Genomic DNA, 22877 nt, shown 5'->3' with positions numbered 1-22877 from the left:
GGAACGAATTGCAAAAATCGCTGAAGTTGGAGACTTTTATTTCCCTCACCAACTTTAAACATCAGCTATCTGAGCAGCTAACTGATCGCTGTAGCTGTACATAGTCCATTTGTAAATTGCCCACCCAATCTACCTACCTCATCCCTATACTGTTTTTATTTTATTTACTTTTCTGCTCTTTTGCACACCAGTATCTCTATTTGCACATCATCATATGCTCATTTATCACTCCAGTGTTAATCTGCTAAATTGTAATTATTTGCTCCTATGGCCTATTTATTGCCTACCTCCTCATGCCTTTTGCACACACTGTATATAGACTTTCTTTTTTTCTACTGTGTCATTGACTTGTTTATTGTGTTATTGGCTTGTTTATTGTTTACTCCATGTGTAACTGTTGTAAATGAGAACTTGTTCTCAACTAGCCTACCTGGTTAAATAAAGGTGAAATAAAAAAATAAAACAATTATAAAAAATAACCTAAAACACAAGGTCAAATATACACTGGTGTTGCTTACCAAAACGATCTTGAATGTTCCTGAGTGGCCTAGGGACAGTTTAAAGTGGCTTGAAAATCTATGGCAAGACTTGAAAATGTCTGTCTAGCAATGATTAATAACCAACTTGACCTAGCTTGTACAATACTAGTGTGCAAAACTCTTAGAGATTTACCCAGAAATACTTGCAGCTGTAATCGCTGCCAAAGGTAATTCCAACATGTATTGACTCAGTGGTGTGAATACTTATGTAAATTAGATATCTGTATTTCATTTTCTATACTTTTGTAAAACTTTTCTAAAAACATGTCACTTTGTCATTATGGGGTATTGTGATGTCATTATGGGGTAATGTGTGTAAATGGGTGAGAGAGAGAAATCAATTTAATCCATTTTGAATTCAAGCTGTAACACAAAATGTGGAATAAGTCAAGGGGTATTGGGATGGAAATATTTATGTTTGTTCTTTTCTAATAACCAATATCTGTGTTCATGCAAGTGACTGATTAAACATGCCTGGGAGAAATCTGCACTGTAGTATCTGCAATTTGGCAGTATCCCCAGACCCTTGTTTTGAGATCAATATCTTTGTTTCAAGGTCTCAGCTTGGAGAGAAGAAGCCTCGTGAGGTATTGGTCGGTCATATGATTACGAACAACGAATAAGCTAAATCATGCAAATATTACTTTCTGTGTAAGTATACAAGAGAACTGCTGATGGACATATGTACTTGGTGCATTGAGTTGGTTAGAACCTCTCTATCGCACTGATAATAAAGGACGATTCATTTACAATTGACTTTGAGTGTCCCTGTGTAGAATTTCCACGACAGTATGAATACTTTCTGAAGGCGTGATTCTTTGAACAGTAAAGCGGAAGCATTTAAAGTATGCTGTCCTTTTCTTATTTGCCTGCATGTTGTCCTCCTACGATGGTCCATCCTCTAGAGTGAAGGGTGAAATTCCTCTTCAGATCTTTTCTTGCCTCAAAACTCCCCACTCAAGGGCTCACATTACTGCAGGTGTCGCTTAACTATGTATTCAAGTTTCTGTTATTTAACAGTTTTGGTGAATTAGTGTTTATTCCCGTGGCACTTTTAACATAGTCATTTGAATTAGAATATTTACAGTATTAGCAGACCAGTGGTAGAAAAAGTACACAACAGTTATACTTGAGTAAAAGTAAAGAAACCTTGAGAAAACAACTCAAGTAAAAGCGAAAGTCACCCAGTAAAATACTATTTGAGTAAAAGTATTTGGTTTTAAATATACTTAAGTATCAAAAGTAAATGTAATTGCTCAAATATACATTAAGTATCAAAAGTAAAAAATAATTTCAAATTCCTTACATTAAGCAAACCAGACGGCCCAATTTTCTAGTTTTAAAAAATTTACTGATAGCCTCACGCTCCAACACTCAGACATCATTTACAAAAAAAGTTTGTAAATTTGTGTTTACTGAGTCCGCCAGATCAGAGGCAGTAGGGATGACCAGGGATGCTCTCTTGATAAGTGCATGAACTTGACAATTTTCCTGTTCTGCTAAGCATTCAAAATGTAACAAGTCTTTTGGGTGTCAGGGGAAAAATTAGGGAGTTAAAAGTACATTATTTTCTTTAGGAATGTAGTGAAGTAAAAGTATAAGTTGTTAAAAATATAAATAGTAAAGTCAAGTACAGATACCCAAAAATCTTACTTAAGTTGTACTTTTAAAGTATTTTTACTTAAGTACTTCACACCACTGTAGCAGACTCAGAAACAAACCAATGGCGAGAGTGGCAGATAGTAGAGGTCATGACATAAACAAACAAATTCAGAGCTTGGGACTAAAACGCTCTACCTGCATAAAGATGATTCTGAGATAATTGGCTTTACATTTTCCTCATTGGTTTAAATGGTGTCAGCTATTTTGTGGGCCAAATGCTCACAAAGTGTAGATCACTTGACATATCAAGTCAGAGGAACTGGAAGTGGAATCATCTCTGTAATTACACTGTAACAGCCTGGTAACTGAGGTCATTTAAACCTGCCATTACAATAATGATGATTAAACACAAGTCATTCCCTCATTTTCCTGTCTGTCAATTGTAAACAAGGGCTTAAAACCTCTTAAGGACCGAACCCTTTTTTTAAATTTTCTACCTGAAATGACATACCCAAATCTAACTGCCTGTAGCTCAGGACCTGAAGCAAGGATATGCATATTCTTGGTACCATTTGAAAGGAAATACTTTGAAGTTTTAGGAAATGTGAAATGAATGTAGGAGGATATAACACATTAGATCTGGTAAAAGATAATACAAAGAAAAAACATGTTTTTTATTTTTTTATTATTATTATTATTCCAGCCCAGGCGCAATGTAGTTTCTGGCCACTAGATGGTAGCAGTGTATGTGAAAAGTTTTAGACTGATCCAATGAACCATTGTATTTCTGTTCAAAATGTTGTATCAAGACTGCCCAAATGTGCCTAATTGGCTTATTAATAACTTTTCAAGTTCATAGCTGTGCATCTATCTACAACAGGCAAAACTATGACGGAAGATGTGCTTCTGCATTGTTAAACATGCTAAATGGAGAAGACCAGGCTCCCTGCCCCTGTTTTGGTAAAAAGCTGAGGGACAGGGCTGGAGATATGTAACCACCCTCAAATTCATAGACGGAGCTATAGATGCAAGGATCCATAGCAAAGAAACATGATTTGAGGCTATATAGTTTGTTTATATTTACTTTGTTTAAAACATTGAAGTAAAACAAGCTTATACTTTGGGTTCTGATGGGGGTACAACACTTGAACTAAACTCATGAGGAATTTATAAATATTCAAGAATCAATAAATATCATTCATTTATTAGTCATAAAATGATTGCCCTTTTAAAGCAGTTAATCATGTTTGAATGAGTGGTGAGGCAGAGAACAATAAAAGAGGACTTTTGCCTAAAATGTATTTAATAAATACAGACTTATTTGCATAACAGGATTCCCAACAACAAAACATTTCTTCCACTTTCTTGATTCAGGAGTATCAAACAGTTGATCCAAATGTGTATATCACAGAAAAGTGAATAAGAATGAACCAAGTACATTTGTGTAGTAATGTTACCATATTCAGTATGTAAACAAGTGTTAATTTGTCTAGTTAATGTTACCGTATTCAGTATGTAAACAAGTGTTAATTCGTGTAGTTAATGTTATTGTATTCAGTATGTAAACTAGTATTAATTTGTGTTGTAATGTTACCGTATTCAGTATGTAAACAAGTGTTAATTCGTGTAGTTAATGTTATTGTATTCAGTATGTAAACTAGTGTTAATTTGTGTAGTAATGTTACCGTATTCAGTATGTAAACTAGTGTTAATTCGTGTAGTTAATGTTATTGTATTCAGTATGTAAACTAGTGTTAATTTGTGTTGTAATGTTACCGTATTCAGTATGTAAACTAGTGTTAATTTGTGTTGTAATGTTACCGTATTCAGTATGTAAACTAGTGTTAATTTGTGTAGTAATGTTACCGTATTCAGTATGTAAACTAGTGTTAATTTGTGTAGTAATGTTACCGTATTCAGTATGTAAACTAGTGTTAATTTGTGTAGTAATGTTACCGTATTCAGTATGTAAACTAGTGTTCATTTGTTGTTTAAAGTAAATCTGATTGTAAAACTAAAAGAAAGGTGTGCTTTACTTTTGGTAAACCAGAAGTGCGTTCAGTCACATGACCCTGGTCAGGCACAGCACAAATCCAGCTCCATTTCTCTAATCATATGCAATGAGAGCCTTGTGTTCTTCAGCTCTGCTCTTCTTCAAAAAATAGACCACGACCACAGCCAGCAGCATCAAGGTCATGATGAACAGCCCGGCGAAGACTATGGTTCCCATGTCCGATCTGAGAAAATGTGTAGCTTCCACATCTACAACAGGAGCGGCAATCAACAGCAAAAACAACCAAATAATGTCATCAGAGTAATGGGAGTTTATATTTGTTCATTTAGGAAAAAGCAGGCAAGGAAAGGCAGTCATGAAAAAGTATTGGGACACAGTCCATCCAGTCAGCAGGTTTAGGGTTATGTTTTAGGTCTGGTTAACCCTATAACCTAATCCTAAATGCTTCAACATAATTGTCTGGGACATACTGGTGTTTCTCTGGTCTAATCCTGATCAGAATGAACACTTTACTAAGAGGGTGAACGTTATTTATAATAACGTTTACATGGAGAAAATCAGACCACTCTGAAATGAAAATGGATGGCCCTCCATTCAGCAAAATATACACTACATGGCTAAAAGTATGTGGACATCTGCTCGTCGAACATCTCATTCCAAAATCATGGGCATTAATTTGGAGATGGTACACCCTTTGCTGCTACAACAGCCTCCACTCTTCAGGGAAAGATTTCCACGAGATGTTGGAACATTGCTGCGGGGACTTGCCACAAGAGCATTAGTGAGGTCGGGCACTGATGTTGGCCTATTAGGCCTGGCTCGCAGTCGGCGTTCCAATTCATCCCAAAGGTGTTTGATGGGGTTGAGGTCAGGGCTCTGTGCAGGCCAGTCAAGTTCTTCCACACCAATCTCAACAAATCATTTCTGTACGGACCTCACTTTGTGCACGGGAGCATTGTCATGATGAAACAGGAAAGAGCCTTCCCCAAACTGTTGCCACAAAGTTGGAAGCACAGAATCGTCTAGAATGTCATTTTATGCTGTAGCGTTAAGGTTTCCCTTCACTGGAACTAATGGGCCTAGCCAGAACCATGAAAAACAGCCCCAGACCTTTATTACTCATCCACCAAACTTTACAGTTGGGACTATGCATTCAGGCAGGTAGCGCTCTTCTGGCATTCTCCAAACCCAGATTCAACCGTCGAACTGCCAGATGGTGAAGCGTGATTCATCACTCCAGAGAACGCGTTTCCACTGCTCCAATGGCGGCGAACTTTACACCACTCCAGCCGACACTTGGTATTGTACATGGTGATCTTAGGCTTGTGTGTGGCTGCTCGGCCATGGAAACCCATTTCATGAAGCTCCCAAAAAACTGTTCTTATGCTGACGTTGCTTCCAGAGGCAGTTTGGATCTCGGTTGTGAGTGTTGCAACTGAGGACAGACGATTTTTACGCGCTTCAGCACTCGCCGGTCCCGTTCTGTGAGCATGTGTGGCCTACCACTTCCCTGCTGAGCCGTTGTTGCTCCTAGATGTTTCCACTTCACAATAACAGCACCTATAGTTGACCTTTAGCAGTGCAGAAACTTGACGGACTGTCTTATTGGAAAGGTGGCGTCCGATGACGGTGCCTCTTCAGTAAGATCATTCTACTGCCAATGTTTGTCTATGGAGATTGCATGCCTGTGTGCTCGATTTTATACATCTGTCAGTAACGGTGTGGCTGAAATAGCCGAATCCACTAATTTCAATGGGTGTCCACATACTTTTGTACATATAGTGTATTTTCAACAATTTCAGTTATTTTACTGAGTTACAGTAAATCAGTCAATTTAAATAAATTCATTACGCCCTAATCTATGGATTTCACGACTGGGCAAGGGCAGAATCTTTGTGCTCTCTTTCTCAAGCTGAACAGAACATAGGCTATAGGCTAGTCTGACTGCAAGTTGGTGCATTTGTTGGACTAGGCCTAATCAAAGGAAGCCTTTGACTCGCTTCCTGAACTGCCACCATAGGCTAACAGAGCACAGCCATTGGTTAGGCAGCACACCATTTTTAATTTGGGGGGGGGGGGGGTGTCAACAAGAACAGAGCAGGCCGGGGCTCAGGGTTGGAATATCCATTGCAGTGGGTAATGTGTAATGCAGCCCAGTGTTATTTATACACTCCCAGCAGTGATCTGAGAAATAGAACTTTGCTCTGTGCTTCTCTGAGCATGCACTTCGTAGCCTACAGGCTATGGATCATTTGATTGAGACCACTCTAAACAGCCTATAGGCTCACTTGATTTTCCGTGTCCAGTGGAGAATCAGAGATGAGGGGCGGCATCGGGCACATATCCATATATAGCATAATAAGAAACTCATTCTAAAACACTGAGAAATATTTACATTTCACCAATTACATGACCCTCCCCTGGACTAGATGTCAAAAATCTTCCCCTTGACTGAAATTGGAAAAGCATAACCCTCCCAATTTTCCTCCATGTACCAATTCTGTACATTTTGATCCATCCCTAAGAGCGGGGTAATTACCTCCACGGGTCTTTTCGCCTGCACCTGTCTTCTGGTCTGCACTGGGCTGGGCCTCTCTGACCACACGGAAAGGACCCTGGGTTATGTAGTGCCTGTCTGTCTCTCCGTTGGGGAGATCTCGCCTGCGCCTCCGCGAGGCTGTGTTCAGGCAGCCCTGGCCACACCTAGAGTTGGGGTTTCCCTCCTCACACAGGATGACGGTACAGGTGAGATACACCTAAAGGAGGGACATGGGATGTAAAAGGGAGGTGACCATCCAAGAAGATTTTCCTAATACTGGATCAACATCCACAATCAACCATTTGAATTGATATTTGTGAAATAAACATTTAGGTTGAAAACTGTGTCTTAATAAGACCAAACCTGTGCATCTTGATGTCTTCAGGTGAATTCCACATTGATGCAACATGATAATACTCTAATAAAGTCAGTAAATATAAGAAAGAAAGAATGTGAAGACAAGTCATTTGGATGTTAAGTTTTACCTGGTCGTAGCTCCCAGTGAATTTGAAGGCCTGGACCTCAAAGTAGAATTGGGTTAGGTTACCGGGATAAACCTTGACCGTCTCGTCCTTTAGACAGCTTCATTGTAAAAGAAAGAAAGAAAGTACATTTTACTGAGACAGGATGGAGACAAACGAACTCATGATTACGTTTGTGTAATCTCTCAGTCCCATTTGAAGCTTGCCAATAGCATTATGTGCTGCTCTTCTTCAATAAAGACTGATAGACAAACAGCAATTGTGGAAAACAAAACAAATAATTAGGGAAAACAAAACAACATTGTTTACCATTTTGGAATACAACATTATGTTGACTGTTACCTGTTGTTTACCATTCTGGAATGTGACATTATGTTGACTGTTACCTGTTGTTTACCATTCTGGAATGTGACATTATGTTGACTGTTACCTGTTGTTTACCATTTTGGAATACAACATTATGTTGACTGTTACCTGTTGTTTACCATTCTGGAATGTGACATTATGTTGACTGTTACCTGTTGTTTACCATTCTGGAATGTGACATTATGTTGACTGTTACCTGTTGTTTACCATTCTGGAATGTGACATTATGTTGACTGTTACCTGTTGTTTACCATTTTGGAATACAACATTATGTTGACTGTTACCTGTTGTTTACCATTTTGGAATACAACATTATGTTGACTGTTACCTGTTGTTTACCATTTTGGAATACAACATTATGTTGACTGTTACCTGTTGTTTACCATTTTGGAATGCGACATTATGTTGACTGTTACCTGTTGTTTACCATTTTGGAATACAACATTATGTTGACTGTTACCTGTTGTTTACCATTCTGGAATGTGACATTATGTTGACTGTTACCTGTTGTTTACCATTCTAGAATATGACATTATGTTGACTGTTACCTGTTGTTTACCATTCTGGAATGTGACATTATGTTGACTGTTACCTGTTGTTTACCATTTTGGAATACAACATTATGTTGACTGTTACCTGTTGTTTACCATTTTGGAATACAACATTATGTTGACTGTTACCTGTTGTTTACCATTTTGGAATGCGACATTATGTTGACTGTTACCTGTGGTTCACACATTCTTTACTCTTGCAGGTGAACAAAATAAGATTTGCATTTCAGGCCACATAATGCACCCTGGGTGTGTATTTCCTATGCTGCCTTGAGTGTGTAATTGTTTGTCATGCAGGGCTCCCTTGTAAATGAGACCTTGGTCTCATTGGGACTCCACAATGCCTAAAGAAAGGTTCAATATGTAACAAATACAGTACAACGGCAGATTCCTGCAATTCCTCTTTCACAGCTTCAAGCCCACAGCCCTTTGCGGGACCCCTCCTCACCCGTCTTTGATGAGGTCGTAGAAGAGACTGCTGCTGGCGCTGTCATCCGGAGTGGCTTTGCAAGACTCCACCAACAGCTGTACCTTGGGCAGATCGGACTGGGCCTGGATGCCCATGTACATCCTGTCCATTAGCTTCACATTCACTGGGTAAGCACTGGGATCCACCTTCTGGCTGAACTTACTGTCCTTGAAGACCTCAAAGGTGTAGCCAAAGCTACCAAAGTTGGACTCTGTGAACATGTAGTTGGAGCTGTGGATCTGGTAATAGTTGGAAATGCTGACAGTCTTGGGGTACCGGCAGGAGAAGCCGATGTTGATCTGGTTACGTCGCGTGATGGTCGCGTTGACCGCGTCGAAGGAGTTTATTTCGTTTTTGAACACCATGAAGTCACCTGCATCCTAGATAGAGGCGGAGAGAGAAACCAGATTTAGGAAGATAAGAAACAAAACACAAGAGGGGAGAAAGAGATGGCACACCTCCAAGTATGTGTGTGTGTGTTTGAATGTTTCTCATACCTCCATCTTTGTGCCACAGCTGTTGAGTGACATGGTACCCATGATGTGTGTTTGGTTGGAGGTTAGGGAGCAGGATGAGTCGGCTAGCCGCAGCCACTTCATGTCCACCTCAGGCAGATAGGCCTTGATCACGGCGATGCTGATCCTATTCGCTGTGCACGAAACATTCGCCTCACCTGTATACAGAGGAGATGACGTGTTATGTGTGTATCATCACGTTAGGATTGGATCTTACCCTATAACATACATGGAAGTCTATCTAGCAACAGTGCAAAGATTGAAGGGGTGAAAATCAACTAACCTGTAAGTGCGAGGGCTTTAACCACCACCACAACCACACATCTCATCTCTGATTGGCTGAAATGAAGAACAAATAAGAACAACAATGACCACAGAACGACAACAACAACAACTACTGTAAACATCCCTTCAATGTACCTCTCGTTTGTCTCGGCAGTGAAACAGATGGGAACGTTTTGTTTCAGGTGTCTTTCCTGCGGGGTCCAGCCCAGGAAGAGCCTCGTGACACCAACGCCCTCATCCTGGATCTTCTTGGTCATGTTGGAAGGGCCGCTGACCTGGAAGTCAAATATCCTTTGAGGAAGCAGAAAGACAGAAAAGTTACAACTCCTGGACAAGCGCGAGGAACTCTGTTCATCTCATTAATTTTCATGTGCTGTTCAAGCTGGTTAAAAAATGAGCATTGCTAAGTGTTGTGGTCTCTGCAGTCAGTCCAGACGTAAAACAACGGGGGAAGTGAATGGAGTTTTGGACAGTAAGGTGATATTGGTGAGAGAGGTACTCTTACTTGGCATGGGCGGTTTTTACTCGGGCTTCGAGCTGGTACAGGTGACCCACAGCAGCATGATGGACATCCCCATGTGAAGGTGTCGGAGTCAAGAACTGTGGTCGTATGTAGCCAGGGAGACAGTTGGATAGAGCTGGCTGGACTAAAACAACAGAAAGGACAGGTTTTAGATACAGTACCACTCATTCAAGGGGTTTTCTTTATTTTTTACAATTTTCTACATTGTAGAATAATAGTGAAGAGATCAAAACTATGAAATAACACAAATGGAATCATGTAGTAACCAAAAAAATGTTAAACAAATGAAAATATATTTTATATTTGGGATTCTTTGCACACTCTTGACATTCTCTATGTAGCCAGGGAGACAGTTGAGCAGAGTTGGCTGGACTAAAACCACAGAGAGGACAGGTTTTAGACATCTAGTGGGTGTGTTAATAAAGGGGCATTCTGGGATTGCTACATCCATTATTATACTATAAAATGAATGATATATAGACATTGATTCTTCAATACTATAACTTATTGAAATGCCTCTTGAGCTTAGTTCAACTGTCTTAATAAATCACTACCTAAAATACAAGCTTGTTTTATTTAATCTAATGTTTGTATAGCTTCATAACATGGTTAAAGCTATCACTTTGATCTCATGGATAGTCAGTCGTTGTATCCATAGCTATCATTTTGATCTCATGGATAGTCAGTCCTTGTATCCATAGCTATCATTTTGATCTCATGGATAGTCAGTCCTTGTATCCATAGCTATCATTTTGATCTCATGGATAGTCAGTCCTTGTATCCATAGCTATCATTTTGATCTCATGGACAGTCAGTCCTTGTATCCATAGCTATCATTTTGATCTCATGGACAGTCAGTCCTTGTATCCATAGCTATCATTTTGATCTCATGGACAGTCAGTCCTTGTATCCATAGCTATCATTTTGATCTCATGGACAGTCAGTCCTTGTATCCATAGCTATCATTTTGATCTCATGGACAGTCAGTCCTTGTATCCATAGCTATCATTTTGATCTCATGGATAGTCAGTCCTTGTATCCATAGCTATCATTTTGATCTCATGGATAGTCAGTCCTTGTATCCATAGCTATCATTTTGATCTCATGGATAGTCAGTCCTTGTATCCATAGCTATCATTTTGATCTCATGGACAGTCAGTCCTTGTATCCATAGCTATCATTTTGATCTCATGGATAGTCAGTCCTTGTATCCATAGCTATCATTTTGATCTCATGGATAGTCAGTCCTTGTATCCATAGCTATCATTTTGATCTCATGGATAGTCAGTCCTTGTATCCATAGCTATCATTTTGATCTCATGGATAGTCAGTCCTTGTATCCATAGCTATCATTTTGATCTCATGGACAGTCAGTCCTTGTATCCATAGCTATCATTTTGATCTCATGGACAGTCAGTCCTTGTATCCATAGCTATCATTTTGATCTCATGGACAGTCAGTCCTTGTATCCATAGCTATCATTTTGATCTCATGGATAGTCAGTCCTTGTATCCATAGCTATCATTTTGATCTCATGGACAGTCAGTCCTTGTATCCATAGCTATCATTTTGATCTCATGGATAGTCAGTCCTTGTATCCATAGCTATCATTTTGATCTCATGGACAGTCAGTCCTTGTATCCATAGCTATCATTTTGATCTCATGGACAGTCAGTCCTTGTATCCATAGCTCCGTCTATACATTTGAGAGTGGTTGCACCCATCCCTCAGCTGTTTACCAAAAAAAGTGGCACGGTGTGCGCTTTATTGTTGTTGGAATCCCAGATTGCCCCTTTAGAGGATCCACAGCGGCATACATGTCTGTAAACAATGATTGACAATGCTTTGGACTAAATTGTTGTCGGATTATATTCTCAGGGGCAGTAGGGTGTTTGTTTTTAGCTAGATTGATAGAATTTTGTGCTGCTCTCAGTAAATAGAGGTACATTGTAATTAGGGAGATTAAAACCATGCAGATTGCCATTTTGGAATGCACCATCATCTTTACTGTCATTCCACCAGGTGAACAAAACTACATTTGCATAAACAAACAAAGTTCAATTTTCAATTTTGAAACCTATACCACTTTTACCAACATGCAACTCAAATTCTGTTTTATTTTTTGACAAATGACTATACGTCACTAATCTATACATATTATACGACTAGACAAAACGCAATACAAATCCCATTTAATTAAATTGATTGGTTGGTTCCCTCTGCCAAAAGGAAGCATTCAACTGTGAGACATGCTACTTACTCTCCACGGCAAACTGCAAGGGCACCTGGCTGAACGGGGTTGGAGTCGGGTTATTAACATAGGACTCGTTCAGGGCCTTTCTGCTATAATTAGATTTATATCCCGTCATGTTGACGTCTACAGTGGGGTGGTCCTGCAGCAGCATCTCAAATACATGCAACCCTTCAGCCAACAGGCCCGTGGCATGCAGAGTGCACTGGACCTGGAGGAACGAGAAGATAGTGAATAAACTGCTGATCTAGGAACCGTTTCTCCCTGTCCATGTAATCCTATTCATTATGATCTGAAAAGGAAAAGCTGATCCCAGATCAGTGCATCTACGTCATGTTGGATGTTAATTGTGCTGAATTGGATTGAATGTTTATAATAAATAATAATAAACAAGGGTCTTTCACACTAGACCAGGGATCTTCAACATTATCTTACCCAAGGACCCCATCCCAGGCAAACCGGCAACCCAGGGACCAACATCATACAGTTAGCAAAAACGTTTTTTTTTCTTCTTCACATCAGGTAAATGATAATGGAAAGGAGAAGTAATCAACATTTTAAAATGAAAATATTTCCTAGATAGTTTTCATTATTTTGATCTCCCCACATTATAATTGGAAGCGGAAGTGTAAACTCTAACATAGACTATTAGCTAGAAAGGTAACTCCAAACACATTTTTGCTAAGAGCAACTGTTTATCTGGTTAAACAAAGGTCAGCCATGTGTTGGCAAAACATTATGTCCAAGTCAAGAAAGCTTACCAGCAGCCAGCGGCACTGGCAGCCTATGCCGCATTCACATGCTATCAGAGTTATCAGAAGTGGGAATGAACTTCCAAGTCGGAGTTACAAGCGGGAAACTTGTTGTTACCCGAGTTGCCATGTAGCGACACTTCACCACTGACCTTTCACCTTTTCGACCAACAGATGACAACAAATCCCTTTTTGACAATTAAAACGTTATCAATGAGGATAATGTAGCTAGTTTGACCATATCGTCAATGTTAAGCAAGCTAACTTTATAATTAGCAACGTTAGTTAGCTTATCAAGCTAGCTAAAATCGTATTGGTTAAAGAATTGTTCTAACTTCAAAGGCACGTGAACACATTAATGTCAGACTTACCACTTCCAACTTCCCAGTTTCCCATGAGCACATGAAGCCACCCCTATTCGCGTGTGCTTTATAAAATCCTAAATCAGATACTCCAGTGAGTGTAATTTGCTCAATATTCGGAGTTGGGAAATTAAGCTGACATCATAAGAAATAAGATATTCTCCTCTTTTCTACTGTGGGTATGTAATAAGACATGTGTTTATTCTGTTGTTGCTAGCGATATTCATAAAAACATTGAGAGAGGGGACCCCCTGCAGTACCTCCGCGGGGATTGTTCACGTGCCTTTGAAGTCGGAACAATTATTCAACCAATCTGATTTTAGCTAGCTTAATAATACCCCATGTACTAAACCGTTAATAAACGGGCTTGATTGCATCTACATCAATCTGCAGGGAGGGACATTGTTTATTTTATTACCATGTCAAGTGTAACGTTGGGGTGTGTGACGTTCACAGAGAAGTGGCACCTCACGTCATCTCCATCCGGGTCATAGGCCAAGAGAGGCAGAGTGGAAAAGCAGTTCTGAGGAACTCTACTCATGACATCACAGAGAGAAACAAAAAACACTTTCATTAGTAGATAATAATCCCAGATAACAGCGACATGACTGTAGTGTTATGTAGATGTAGAATAAAACAGAATGTATTGTTTAACCATTTACACCACAATAGAATTCTAGAATGCTGCAGTAGATGACTGAGATGGTCGCTATGGGTTCTAAAGGGCTCAGGTTGAAATATGCCACTAAGTTTAGTATGCGGTTGTTTGGCAGAAGCTCTTTTTGATACATTCAGTTTGCTTCCCTCATGGTCGTACCGCAGGGTTGGGACAGTTGCTGTGACAGGAGGTGTGTTTTGTGTTGGAGGCCCCGGGCTGACCCGTAACCCCAAATCCACCTCGGTGTGTATTGTCCAGTTGGTCTTTCCATTGACATTGGAGCCCCAACAGCAACCTGAGTCACTGAAATGACAAGTTGAATCAGTGTATTGAAGTGTTAGATTAGCATGACATCATTCTGAGAGATACACGTATTTTCATGTGACTCCATCCACATCATCAATATAATTGTTATTTCCACAGTGCTCAGATTGCAATGTGATGGGATCTTTCCAACATTAAAATCCAGCAAAATGTTGTTTGATGGGATCGGAGCACAACAGACACAGCAACAGTAACTATACAGGGTTTGTGTCTGTGTCGGGGGGGGGGGGGGGGGGGTCAAGATGCCTGGTTGATGTGCTTATTACTCTTCAAAACAGCATTCAACAGATGACTTCCTGTCTCTAACACCCAGAGGCTGGCGTCAACCCCCCGCCCCTTCCTCCACCACACCCAGAAAATCCAAGTTTACCTCAGGGTGTAGGATTGGGTTTTCTGGTCCCTAGTGAAGTTTCTAGTGAAGTGTCCCTCCGACTGGCACCAGAGGTTTTGGCCGGACTGGTCCTTGTCGGTGGTTTGCACGACAGGTCCTTGTCGGTTGGCACTGCCATTACAGTAGCCGCTGGTGCACTCCCAGGAGAACTGCTGTTCACACCTGTCCCGGCCATTCTCACGATAGTGGAATTGTACCTGCCAGCACACAGGTTAGGACCCATTTTCACAGACAGTCTCAGAGTAGGAGTGCTGATACAGATCAGCACTACTACTCTGATAAGCTTTTTGAATATAGGACCTTGATCCTAGATCAGCACTACTACTCTGATAGGGGAGATAGTTCAGGTTGCATTAAGAATGTTAAGAAATGGTTGCATCAAGACAGAAAGAATTGTTGCATTAAGATAGAAAAAATGGTTACATCAAAACAGAACGAATAATGGTTGCACCAAGACAGAACAAATAATGGTTGTAATATTGTCCCATGAATCATGTTATTTATCAACTTGAAGATCTTTCCCCCAATTTCTCCCAGCACAGAGTTTACATAGAGAAACTGCTAAATACATTTCCTCCATCACCTAGTTTATGTAGAAAAGCTGTTAAATGAATTTCTTACTTCATTGGATGTGGAATTGATTCGGAGTGTTGTTTTCATTTTTCGTAAATTGCACCTAAGATTTTCCATTTGCAAATCTACTAACAGGAAATTACTTGGAATTGACCACAAACTACACTGTAACCCCCAAGGCATTTTTAACTCAAATACTACTAGTAAGTTGAACTCAATGAAAAGTCATTATTATTTTAAATGTTTATGTAGTACTGACTCAAAACTAAATGATAAGTCACATCAACTCAAATTGTTTTAACAATAAATCGGGGAATTTGGGGAAAGTAACCGGAATTTTACAAACCTACTTGCAGGCCTTACGTGGCCTGTAAACCATGAGTTTCAGGCCAATGTATCAAAGTAAAGCTAGGATTCATAATAAGGCCTTATGAGATACGTAATGTATTGTCATAATGACTTTTATTATAATGATAACATTCACCTAGGAACTCACTTGGTGAAGGCCACAGGACTGAAGATGAACGAATTCAACAACCATCTCTGTCACTAACAAATACAGTCATGGGTGGTATCTCTACACTTCACTCTGAAAGGCAAGGCATGCTGGTAAATTATATTGGAGGTGTGGCTTAGTGGGGGCATTACTCTAAATATTCAAGTTGATACAACTCAAATCTGGACTCCTACACGGTCATGATGACAATATCACTTTAAGTAACTGTACTGAGATACAGCAGTGGAAAAAATACTAAATTGTCATACTTGAGTAAAAGGAAAGATACCTTAATAGAAAATGACTCAAGTAAAAGTAAAAGTCACCCAGTAAAATAATTTTTGGTTTAAAATATACTTAAGTATCAAAAGTAAATGGAATTGCTAAAATGTACTTTTAAGCATCAAAAGTAAAAGTATAAATAATTTCAAATTCCTTATATTAATCAAACCAGACGACACAATTCTCTTTTTGTTTTTAAATGTATGTATTGCCAGGGGCACACCACAACACTCAGACATCATTAACGAATGAAGCGTTTGTGTTTAGTGAGTCCACCAGATCAGAGGGAAAAGGGATGACCAGGGATGTTCTTTTGACAAGTGTGTGAATTGGACAATTTTCCTGTCAAAATGTAACAAGTACTTTTGGGTGTCATGGAAAATGTATGGAGTAAAAAGTACATTATTTTCTTTCAGAATGTAGTGAAGTAAAAGTTGCCAAAAATATAAATAGTAAAGTAAAGTACAGATACCCCCAAAGAATACTTAAGTAGTCCTTTAAAGTATTTTTACTTAAGTACTTTACAACACTGCTCAGATATATTAAGTGCAATGAGTTTCCTCACAAGTTTTGAGTAATGACAGCACATCTGGGTTTACAGTGTACTGTTATCAACCCTAGCTTTATTGTCCATTCTCTCTTCCTCCCCCTCCATCTTCCATTCTCTCTTCCTCCCCCTCCATCTTCCATTCTCTCTTCCTCCTCCTCTATCTTCCATTCTCTCTTCCTCTTCTATCTTCCTTACTCTCTTCCTCCTCTTCTATCTTCCTTACTCTCTTCCTCCTCTTCTATCTTCCATTCTCTCTTCCTCCTCCTCTATCTTCCTTTCGCTCTTCCTCCTCCTCTATCTTCCTTTCTCTCTTCCTCCTCCTCTATCTTCCTTTCTCTCTTCCTCCTCCTCTATCTTCCTTTCTCTCTTCCTCCTCCTCTATCTTCCTTTCGCTCTTCCTCCTCCTCTATCTTCCTTTCTCTCTTCCTCCTCCTCTATCTTCCTTTCGCTCTTCCTCCTCCTCTATCTTCCTTTCGCTCTTCCTCCTCCTCTATCTTCCTTTCTCTCTTCCTCCTCCTCTATCTTCCTTTCTCTCTTCCTCCTCCTCTATCTTCCATTCTCTCTTCCTCCTCCTCTATCTTCCATTCTCTCTTCCTCTTCTATCTTCCTTTCTCTCTTCCTCTTCCTCCTCTATCTTCCATTCTCTCTTCCTCTCCCATCTTCCTTTCTCTCTTCCTCTTCCTCCTCTATTTTCCATTCTCTCTTCCCTTCTATCTTCCATTCTCTCTTCCTCTTCCATCTTCCTTTCTCTCTTCCTCCTCCTCCATCTTCCTTTCTCTCTTCCATCTTCCATTCTCTCTTCCATCTTCCATTCTCTCTTCCATCTTCCATTCTCTCTTCCTCTTCCTCCTCTATCTTCCATTCTCTCTTCCTCCTCCTCTATCTTCCTTTCTCTCTTCCTCCTCCTCTATCTTCCTTTCGCTCTTCCTCCTCCTCTATCTTCCTTTCTCTCTTCCTCCTCCTCTATCTTCCTTTCGCTCTTCCTCCTCCTCTATCTTCCTTTCGCTCTTCCTCCTCCTCTATCTTCCTTTCTCTCTTCCTCCTCCTCTATCTTCCTTTCTCTCTTCCTCCTCCTCTATCTTCCATTCTCTCTTCCTCCTCCTCTATCTTCCATTCTCTCTTCCTCTTCTATCTTCCTTTCTCTCTTCCTCTTCCTCCTCTATCTTCCATTCTCTCTTCCTCTCCCATCTTCCTTTCTCTCTTCCTCTTCCTCCTCTATTTTCCATTCTCTCTTCCCTTCTATCTTCCATTCTCTCTTCCTCTTCCATCTTCCTTTCTCTCTTCCTCCTCCTCCATCTTCCTTTCTCTCTTCCATCTTCCATTCTCTCTTCCATCTTCCATTCTCTCTTCCATCTTCCATTCTCTCTTCCTCTTCCTCCTCTATCTTCCATTCTCTCTTCCTCTTCCTCCTCTATCTTCCATTCTCTCTTCCTCTTCCTCCTCTATCTTCCATTCTCTCTTCCTCTTCCTCCTCTATCTTCCATGCTCTCTTCCTCTTCCTCCTCTATCTTCCATGCTCTCTTCCTCTTCCTCCTCTATCTTCCTTTCTCTCTTCCTCCTCCTCTATCTTCCATTCTCTCTTCCTCCTCCTCTATCTTCATTTTGCTCTTCCTCCTCCTCTATCTTCCTTTCTCTCTTCCTCCTCCTCTATGTTCCTTTCGCTCTTCCTCCTCCTCTATCTTCCTTTCGCTCTTCCTCCTCCTCTATCTTCCTTTCTCTCTTCCTCCTCCTCTATCTTCCTTTCTCTCTTCCTCCTCCTCTATCTTCCTTTCTCTCTTCCTCCTCCTCTATCTTCCTTTCTCTCTTCCTCCTCCTCTATCTTCCTTTCTCTCTTCCTCCTCCTCTATCTTCCTTTCTCTCTTCCTCCTCCTCTATCTTCCTTTCTCTCTTCCTCCCCCTCTATCGTTCTTTCTCTCTTCCCCCCCTATCTTCCATGCTCTCTTCCTCTTCCTCCTCTATCTTCCATGCTCTCTTCCTCTTCCTCCTCTATCTTCCTTTCTCTCTTCCTCCTCCTCTATCTTCCATTCTCTCTTCCTCCTCCTCTATCTTCATTTCGCTCTTCCTCCTCCTCTATCTTCCTTTCTCTCTTCCTCCTCCTCTATGTTCCTTTCGCTCTTCCTCCTCCTCTATCTTCCTTTCTCTCTTCCTCCTCCTCTATCTTCCTTTCTCTCTTCCTCCTCCTCTATCTTCCTTTCTCTCTTCCTCCTCCTCTATCTTCCTTTCTCTCTTCCTCCTCCTCTATCTTCCTTTCTCTCTTCCTCCTCCTCTATCTTCCTTTCTCTCTTCCTCCCCCTCTATCGTTCTTTCTCTCTTCCCCCCTCTATGTTCAATTCTCTCTTCCTTTCTCTCTTCCTCCCCCTTCTATCTTTCTTTCTTTCGCTCTTCCTCCCCCTCTATCGTTCTTCTTTTACCTGATACTCCACCAATCAATAAAGATTGGTCAGACATCTGTTTTACATGTCTGAACAGTTTTCTTTAACAGTTGCTAAAGAAAAGGCATGGATGAACACCTTCTGTGGCTTTCAGAATCAGAGCTCGTTTATAGATCATTGTATTTCTTGGATGTGCATGCCAAACCTGTATGATCACATGTTCTCCTGACATTCATTTTCATTTCCATATTAAATTTTTTTTTTTAAATCTTCCCCAAAAGTGATAAATTAGGCTACATCATTTCAACTGTTTTATTCCCAAACATAGAAGCAAGACAGAAATTGTGTGTTTCTTTCACCTCCAGAAACGGTAAATGTACCTTGTGAAATTGGTTATGAGCAGTGGTGTAAAGTAACTAAGCAAAAACAGTGTTTTTGTTAAAGTGTAGACAGTCAGCTTGAGTGAGAAAGATGCACAAATATCATGATTCATTCAGGATTATCCGTAATCATGGTAGCATCCACAGTAATGTAGAAGTGTTCAGAAACATATTATATTCTTATTACAATAAAAGTGACTCCAAAATGACACCATTTTTTTCCCATTTCCCCTGTAAAGAAAATATGAACTTTTTCCTCACTTACATTTTCCTTGACACTCAAAAGCACGAATTTCGAATGGTTAGCAAGACAGGAAAATGGTCGGTTCGGGAACAAGCGGTCATCACTACTGCCTCTGATCAGGCGGACTCCTTACACGCAAATACTTCGTTTGTAAATGATGTCTGACTGTTGGAGTGTGCCTCTGGCTATCCATAAGTAAAAAAATGTGTGCTGTCTGGTTTAAAAAGGAATTTGAAATGATACATAGCATTTACTTTCACTTTTGATACTTCAGTATATTTAAAACCAAATACTTTTATTACTTTTACTCAAGTAGTATTTTATTGGATTACTTCACTTGAGTCATTTCTATTTTTACTTTTACTTAAGTACGACAATTGGGTACTTTTCCCACCACTGGTTATGAGTGTTAGAGTATTAAAGGCACTGGCAGGTTTGGCATGTACTTTGTAGACTATTTATTGCAAATCAAGTTATGTACTCATAGGAACCTACCTCCCCTGTCCATTTAGAGTCTGGGGGCATGTATCCCGGTACTGTAGAGCGCACAGTCCCACCATAGTACGTCGAATCCGTGCTGTGGCAGACGGCACTGCTGAGTACCAGCAGGAGCAGCATACCAAGGTCCATTATGTCTTTCTCTTAGCCTATCTGTCTGTCTATCTGTCTGTCTGTGTGTCTGTCTAATCATCTCCTTCAAGTTCCTCGTTCCTATTCATGTATATGGTGGAGGCGTGGAGTAATTCAATGACTGGAATAACCGGGTTTGTGATACACTTCAAAGTATTTGAAAAAAAAAAAATCGCATTGTTTGATCCTGTGTTGCCTCACTTCATAATTAGATTGCTATAATCATGATATATATATATGTTTTCCTTTGCAATGAAAGGATGCCAATGAGACTGTAATCGTATTGGTGATTTGGTTGTTGTTGTTACAGTGACCTATGAGGGTCACTTGTTTAGACCATACCTACACATTTGAAAAGTATTACCATGTATGTTTTTTCAAAGCTAAAGACTTGTTTTTTCATTTTAATTATGATGAATAATGGCTATTGATACATAATTTGGCTATTGGTATTTAGCCTGTACATATGCCTATTCTTGTGACAATTATTATTTCGGCTTGTACATTTATTTGATATGAACTTTTTAAAATAAGGTCCAATTGTTCAAAAAACACGCACTGAACAAACACACTCTCTCACCTCAGCCATTTTCAAAACGAATGCAATCAAGTTTAACCCAGATTAAACTCCTCTCATAGGGTGAACCGGGCGAGCTAAATTGCAACTTCCTCTGAGTTGGCTTGTCATTTAATAGCGCTACCTTGCGAGCAAAATGCCGCGTTCATCTACCAGTCGGAACAAGAAACATTTCATACTTGCAAACTGGTTGTAGTTATACACGTGCCTCGTTCAACTAATCAGCAACTTTGACATTTTCGAGTTTCCTAGTTCCGACTAGCATCTGAACGAGGCAAAAGGTTTCAGAAAGTTGAACAATTGACCTAATGGCCCTTCTAAGCCTACCAAGATATTTCAATTTGTAGTCTATAATGTTTCAGCTGTTGCCTTCCTACTGAAAACACAAAGAAATTAGGGGTTCAACCAGGACTCTTCTAAGATCCTCAAAGTTCTTTGGAGAACCTTAGGGTTCTTGGCACTGAAAATGGCCCCCAAAAGGGGTTCTTCCAAGAACCCCATAGGAGGTGCGGTTAATCGAGGAACCTCCTTAGTTGGTGGAGGTTCTTGCAGGAACCTAACTGCCCAACTGAAACATTTGGATTTTAATTTCAAAGGACAGCAGGTGCAGGCACTTAACTGAAATATGTAAAGATCTCAATTTAGGGCAATGCTTGACCCTTAGATGATCTAAATTGATATTGTTTTTTGATGATACCATGTACCTTTTCATATCTGTGCAAATCTTTCTAAAACAGAAAATGGACACAATTCAGTGGATATCAATAAACAAGGAGGTAAGAATATGTAAGCTATATCTGAATATGTTGAAGGCTAGCTGTTTTGGGTGCAGATGACTGAATTACTCACTTTTGTGTCTGTAGGTATACAGACGAAGAGGCATACAAAGGTAATGAATATCCCATAGGCCTCTACATTATGGACAAGGTATGTCAATAGGCCTCTACATTATGGACAAGCTATGTGTATGAAAACCATTATCATTATGCGGCAGGTAGCCTAGTGGTTAGAGCTTCGAGCCAGTAACTGAAAAGTTGCTGGATCAAATGCTTGATCCGTGCTTCTACACCTGCGTTGCTTGCTGTTTGGGGTTTTAGGCTGGGTTTCTGTACAGCACTTTGAGATATCAGCTGATGTAAGAAGGGCTATATAAATACATTTGATTTGATGATCAAATCCCAGAGCTGACAAGTTTAAAAAATCTGTTGTTCTGCCCCTGAACAAAGCAGTCAAAGAACCTTTTGGGGTTCATTTTTTAACTAAACCCCATTTTAATAATAAAATGCATAACAATAACAACAATATTTTAGTTGTCAGTGTTTATTATGATTTAGTGGCAAAGCAGAAAGAAAAAAAAAAGTGGTAAACTCCCTGCAGAGCCAAGTCCGGGAATTTGTTCTTAAATGACTTAGTGCCTAGTTAATGACTTAAATGACTAGTTAAATAAAAAAAACTAAAATATTCACCACAAAAACCAAGGTATGAATAGTGTCGTGTGATGTTTTTTTATCATCTGTATAATTACTCTTTTTGGGATATAATAGGAAACCTGTTCAATCACCATGTACTGCAAAATCATTCTGGCTATGGATACGGAGAACATCAACACATGTACATCAACACGCCATTGGACTTGGGGCTGCTGGGAGTTTACCTCATATTAAGAAAAAATGATTCTGCTTTGCCACTAATATCATAATAAACACTGACAACTAAAATATTGTTATGGTTGTTATTGTTCTGCATTTTATTATTAATAATAACAGGGGAGGGGTGGTGTAGTTAAAAAATAAACCCCAAAAAGTTATTTGAGGGGCTCCCGAGTGACACAGTGGTCTAAGCGACTGCGTCTCAGTCCTAGAGGTGTCACTACAGACTCTAGTTCGATTCCAGGCTCTATCACAACTGGCCATGATTGGGAGTCCCATGGGCGGCGCACAATTGGCCCAGCGTCGCCCGGGTTAGGGTTTGGCTGGGGTAGGCCGTCATTATAAATTAAAATCCATTAAAGGGGTTATTCAAAGAACTTATATGGGTTCCCCCACAGTTTCAATTTGGAGAACCCCTAAGGATACTCCAGGAACCTTTTCTTTTTAGAGTTCACCAAACTGGCCAAAATGCGTCGCCAGTGTGTAGAACTGCGGCCAGAC

The 22877-nt window shown here is 40.0% G+C and overlaps 1 protein-coding gene across 2 annotated transcripts; it reads right to left on the bottom strand.

The window, feature by feature from the left end:
- Positions 1-3423: 3423 nt before the first annotated feature.
- On the bottom strand, positions 3424-20222 carry LOC106595248 (ZP domain-containing protein). Of its 2 annotated transcripts, XM_045689607.2 has the most exons (13): positions 20016-20222; positions 14603-14820; positions 14068-14211; positions 13669-13783; positions 12146-12347; positions 9868-10009; positions 9498-9653; positions 9361-9416; positions 9060-9235; positions 8542-8942; positions 7180-7276; positions 6695-6911; positions 3424-4403 (listed from the first exon to the last, which is right to left on the bottom strand). In XM_045689607.2, the coding sequence occupies exons 1-13, from the start codon at positions 20148-20150 to the stop codon at positions 4249-4251; spliced, it is 2214 nt and encodes a 737-aa protein (XP_045545563.2). In that variant the 5' UTR covers positions 20151-20222; the 3' UTR covers positions 3424-4248. The 2 variants fall into 2 exon arrangements, with proteins under 2 accessions (XP_045545563.2, XP_045545564.2); XM_045689608.2 differs by lacking the exons at positions 13669-13783; positions 14068-14211; positions 14603-14820; positions 20016-20222 and adding an exon at positions 13260-13620.
- Between the last annotated feature and the right edge of the window lie 2655 nt (positions 20223-22877).

The sequence above is a fragment of the Salmo salar genome, chromosome 26, assembly GCF_965601325.2.
Source record: "Salmo salar chromosome 26, fSalSal1, whole genome shotgun sequence".
Taxonomy (NCBI): domain Eukaryota; kingdom Metazoa; phylum Chordata; class Actinopteri; order Salmoniformes; family Salmonidae; genus Salmo; species Salmo salar.
Note: the sequence above shows the minus strand (reverse complement) of the source record. Positions and strands in the feature narration are given on the sequence as shown.

Excerpts from the sequence above, each read along its gene's own strand:
- LOC106595248 (XM_045689607.2), bottom strand. The coding sequence starts at position 20,150 with ATGGACCTTGGTATGCTGCTCCTGCTGGTACTCAGCAGTGCCGTCTGC. Across the intron at positions 12,348-13,668 it reads CCAACGTTACACTTGACATG|GTCCAGTGCACTCTGCATGC; the intron begins GTAATAAAATAA and ends TCGTTCCTCCAG. Across the intron at positions 9,417-9,497 it reads ACTGCCGAGACAAACGAGAG|CCAATCAGAGATGAGATGTG; the intron begins GTACATTGAAGG and ends TCTTCATTTCAG.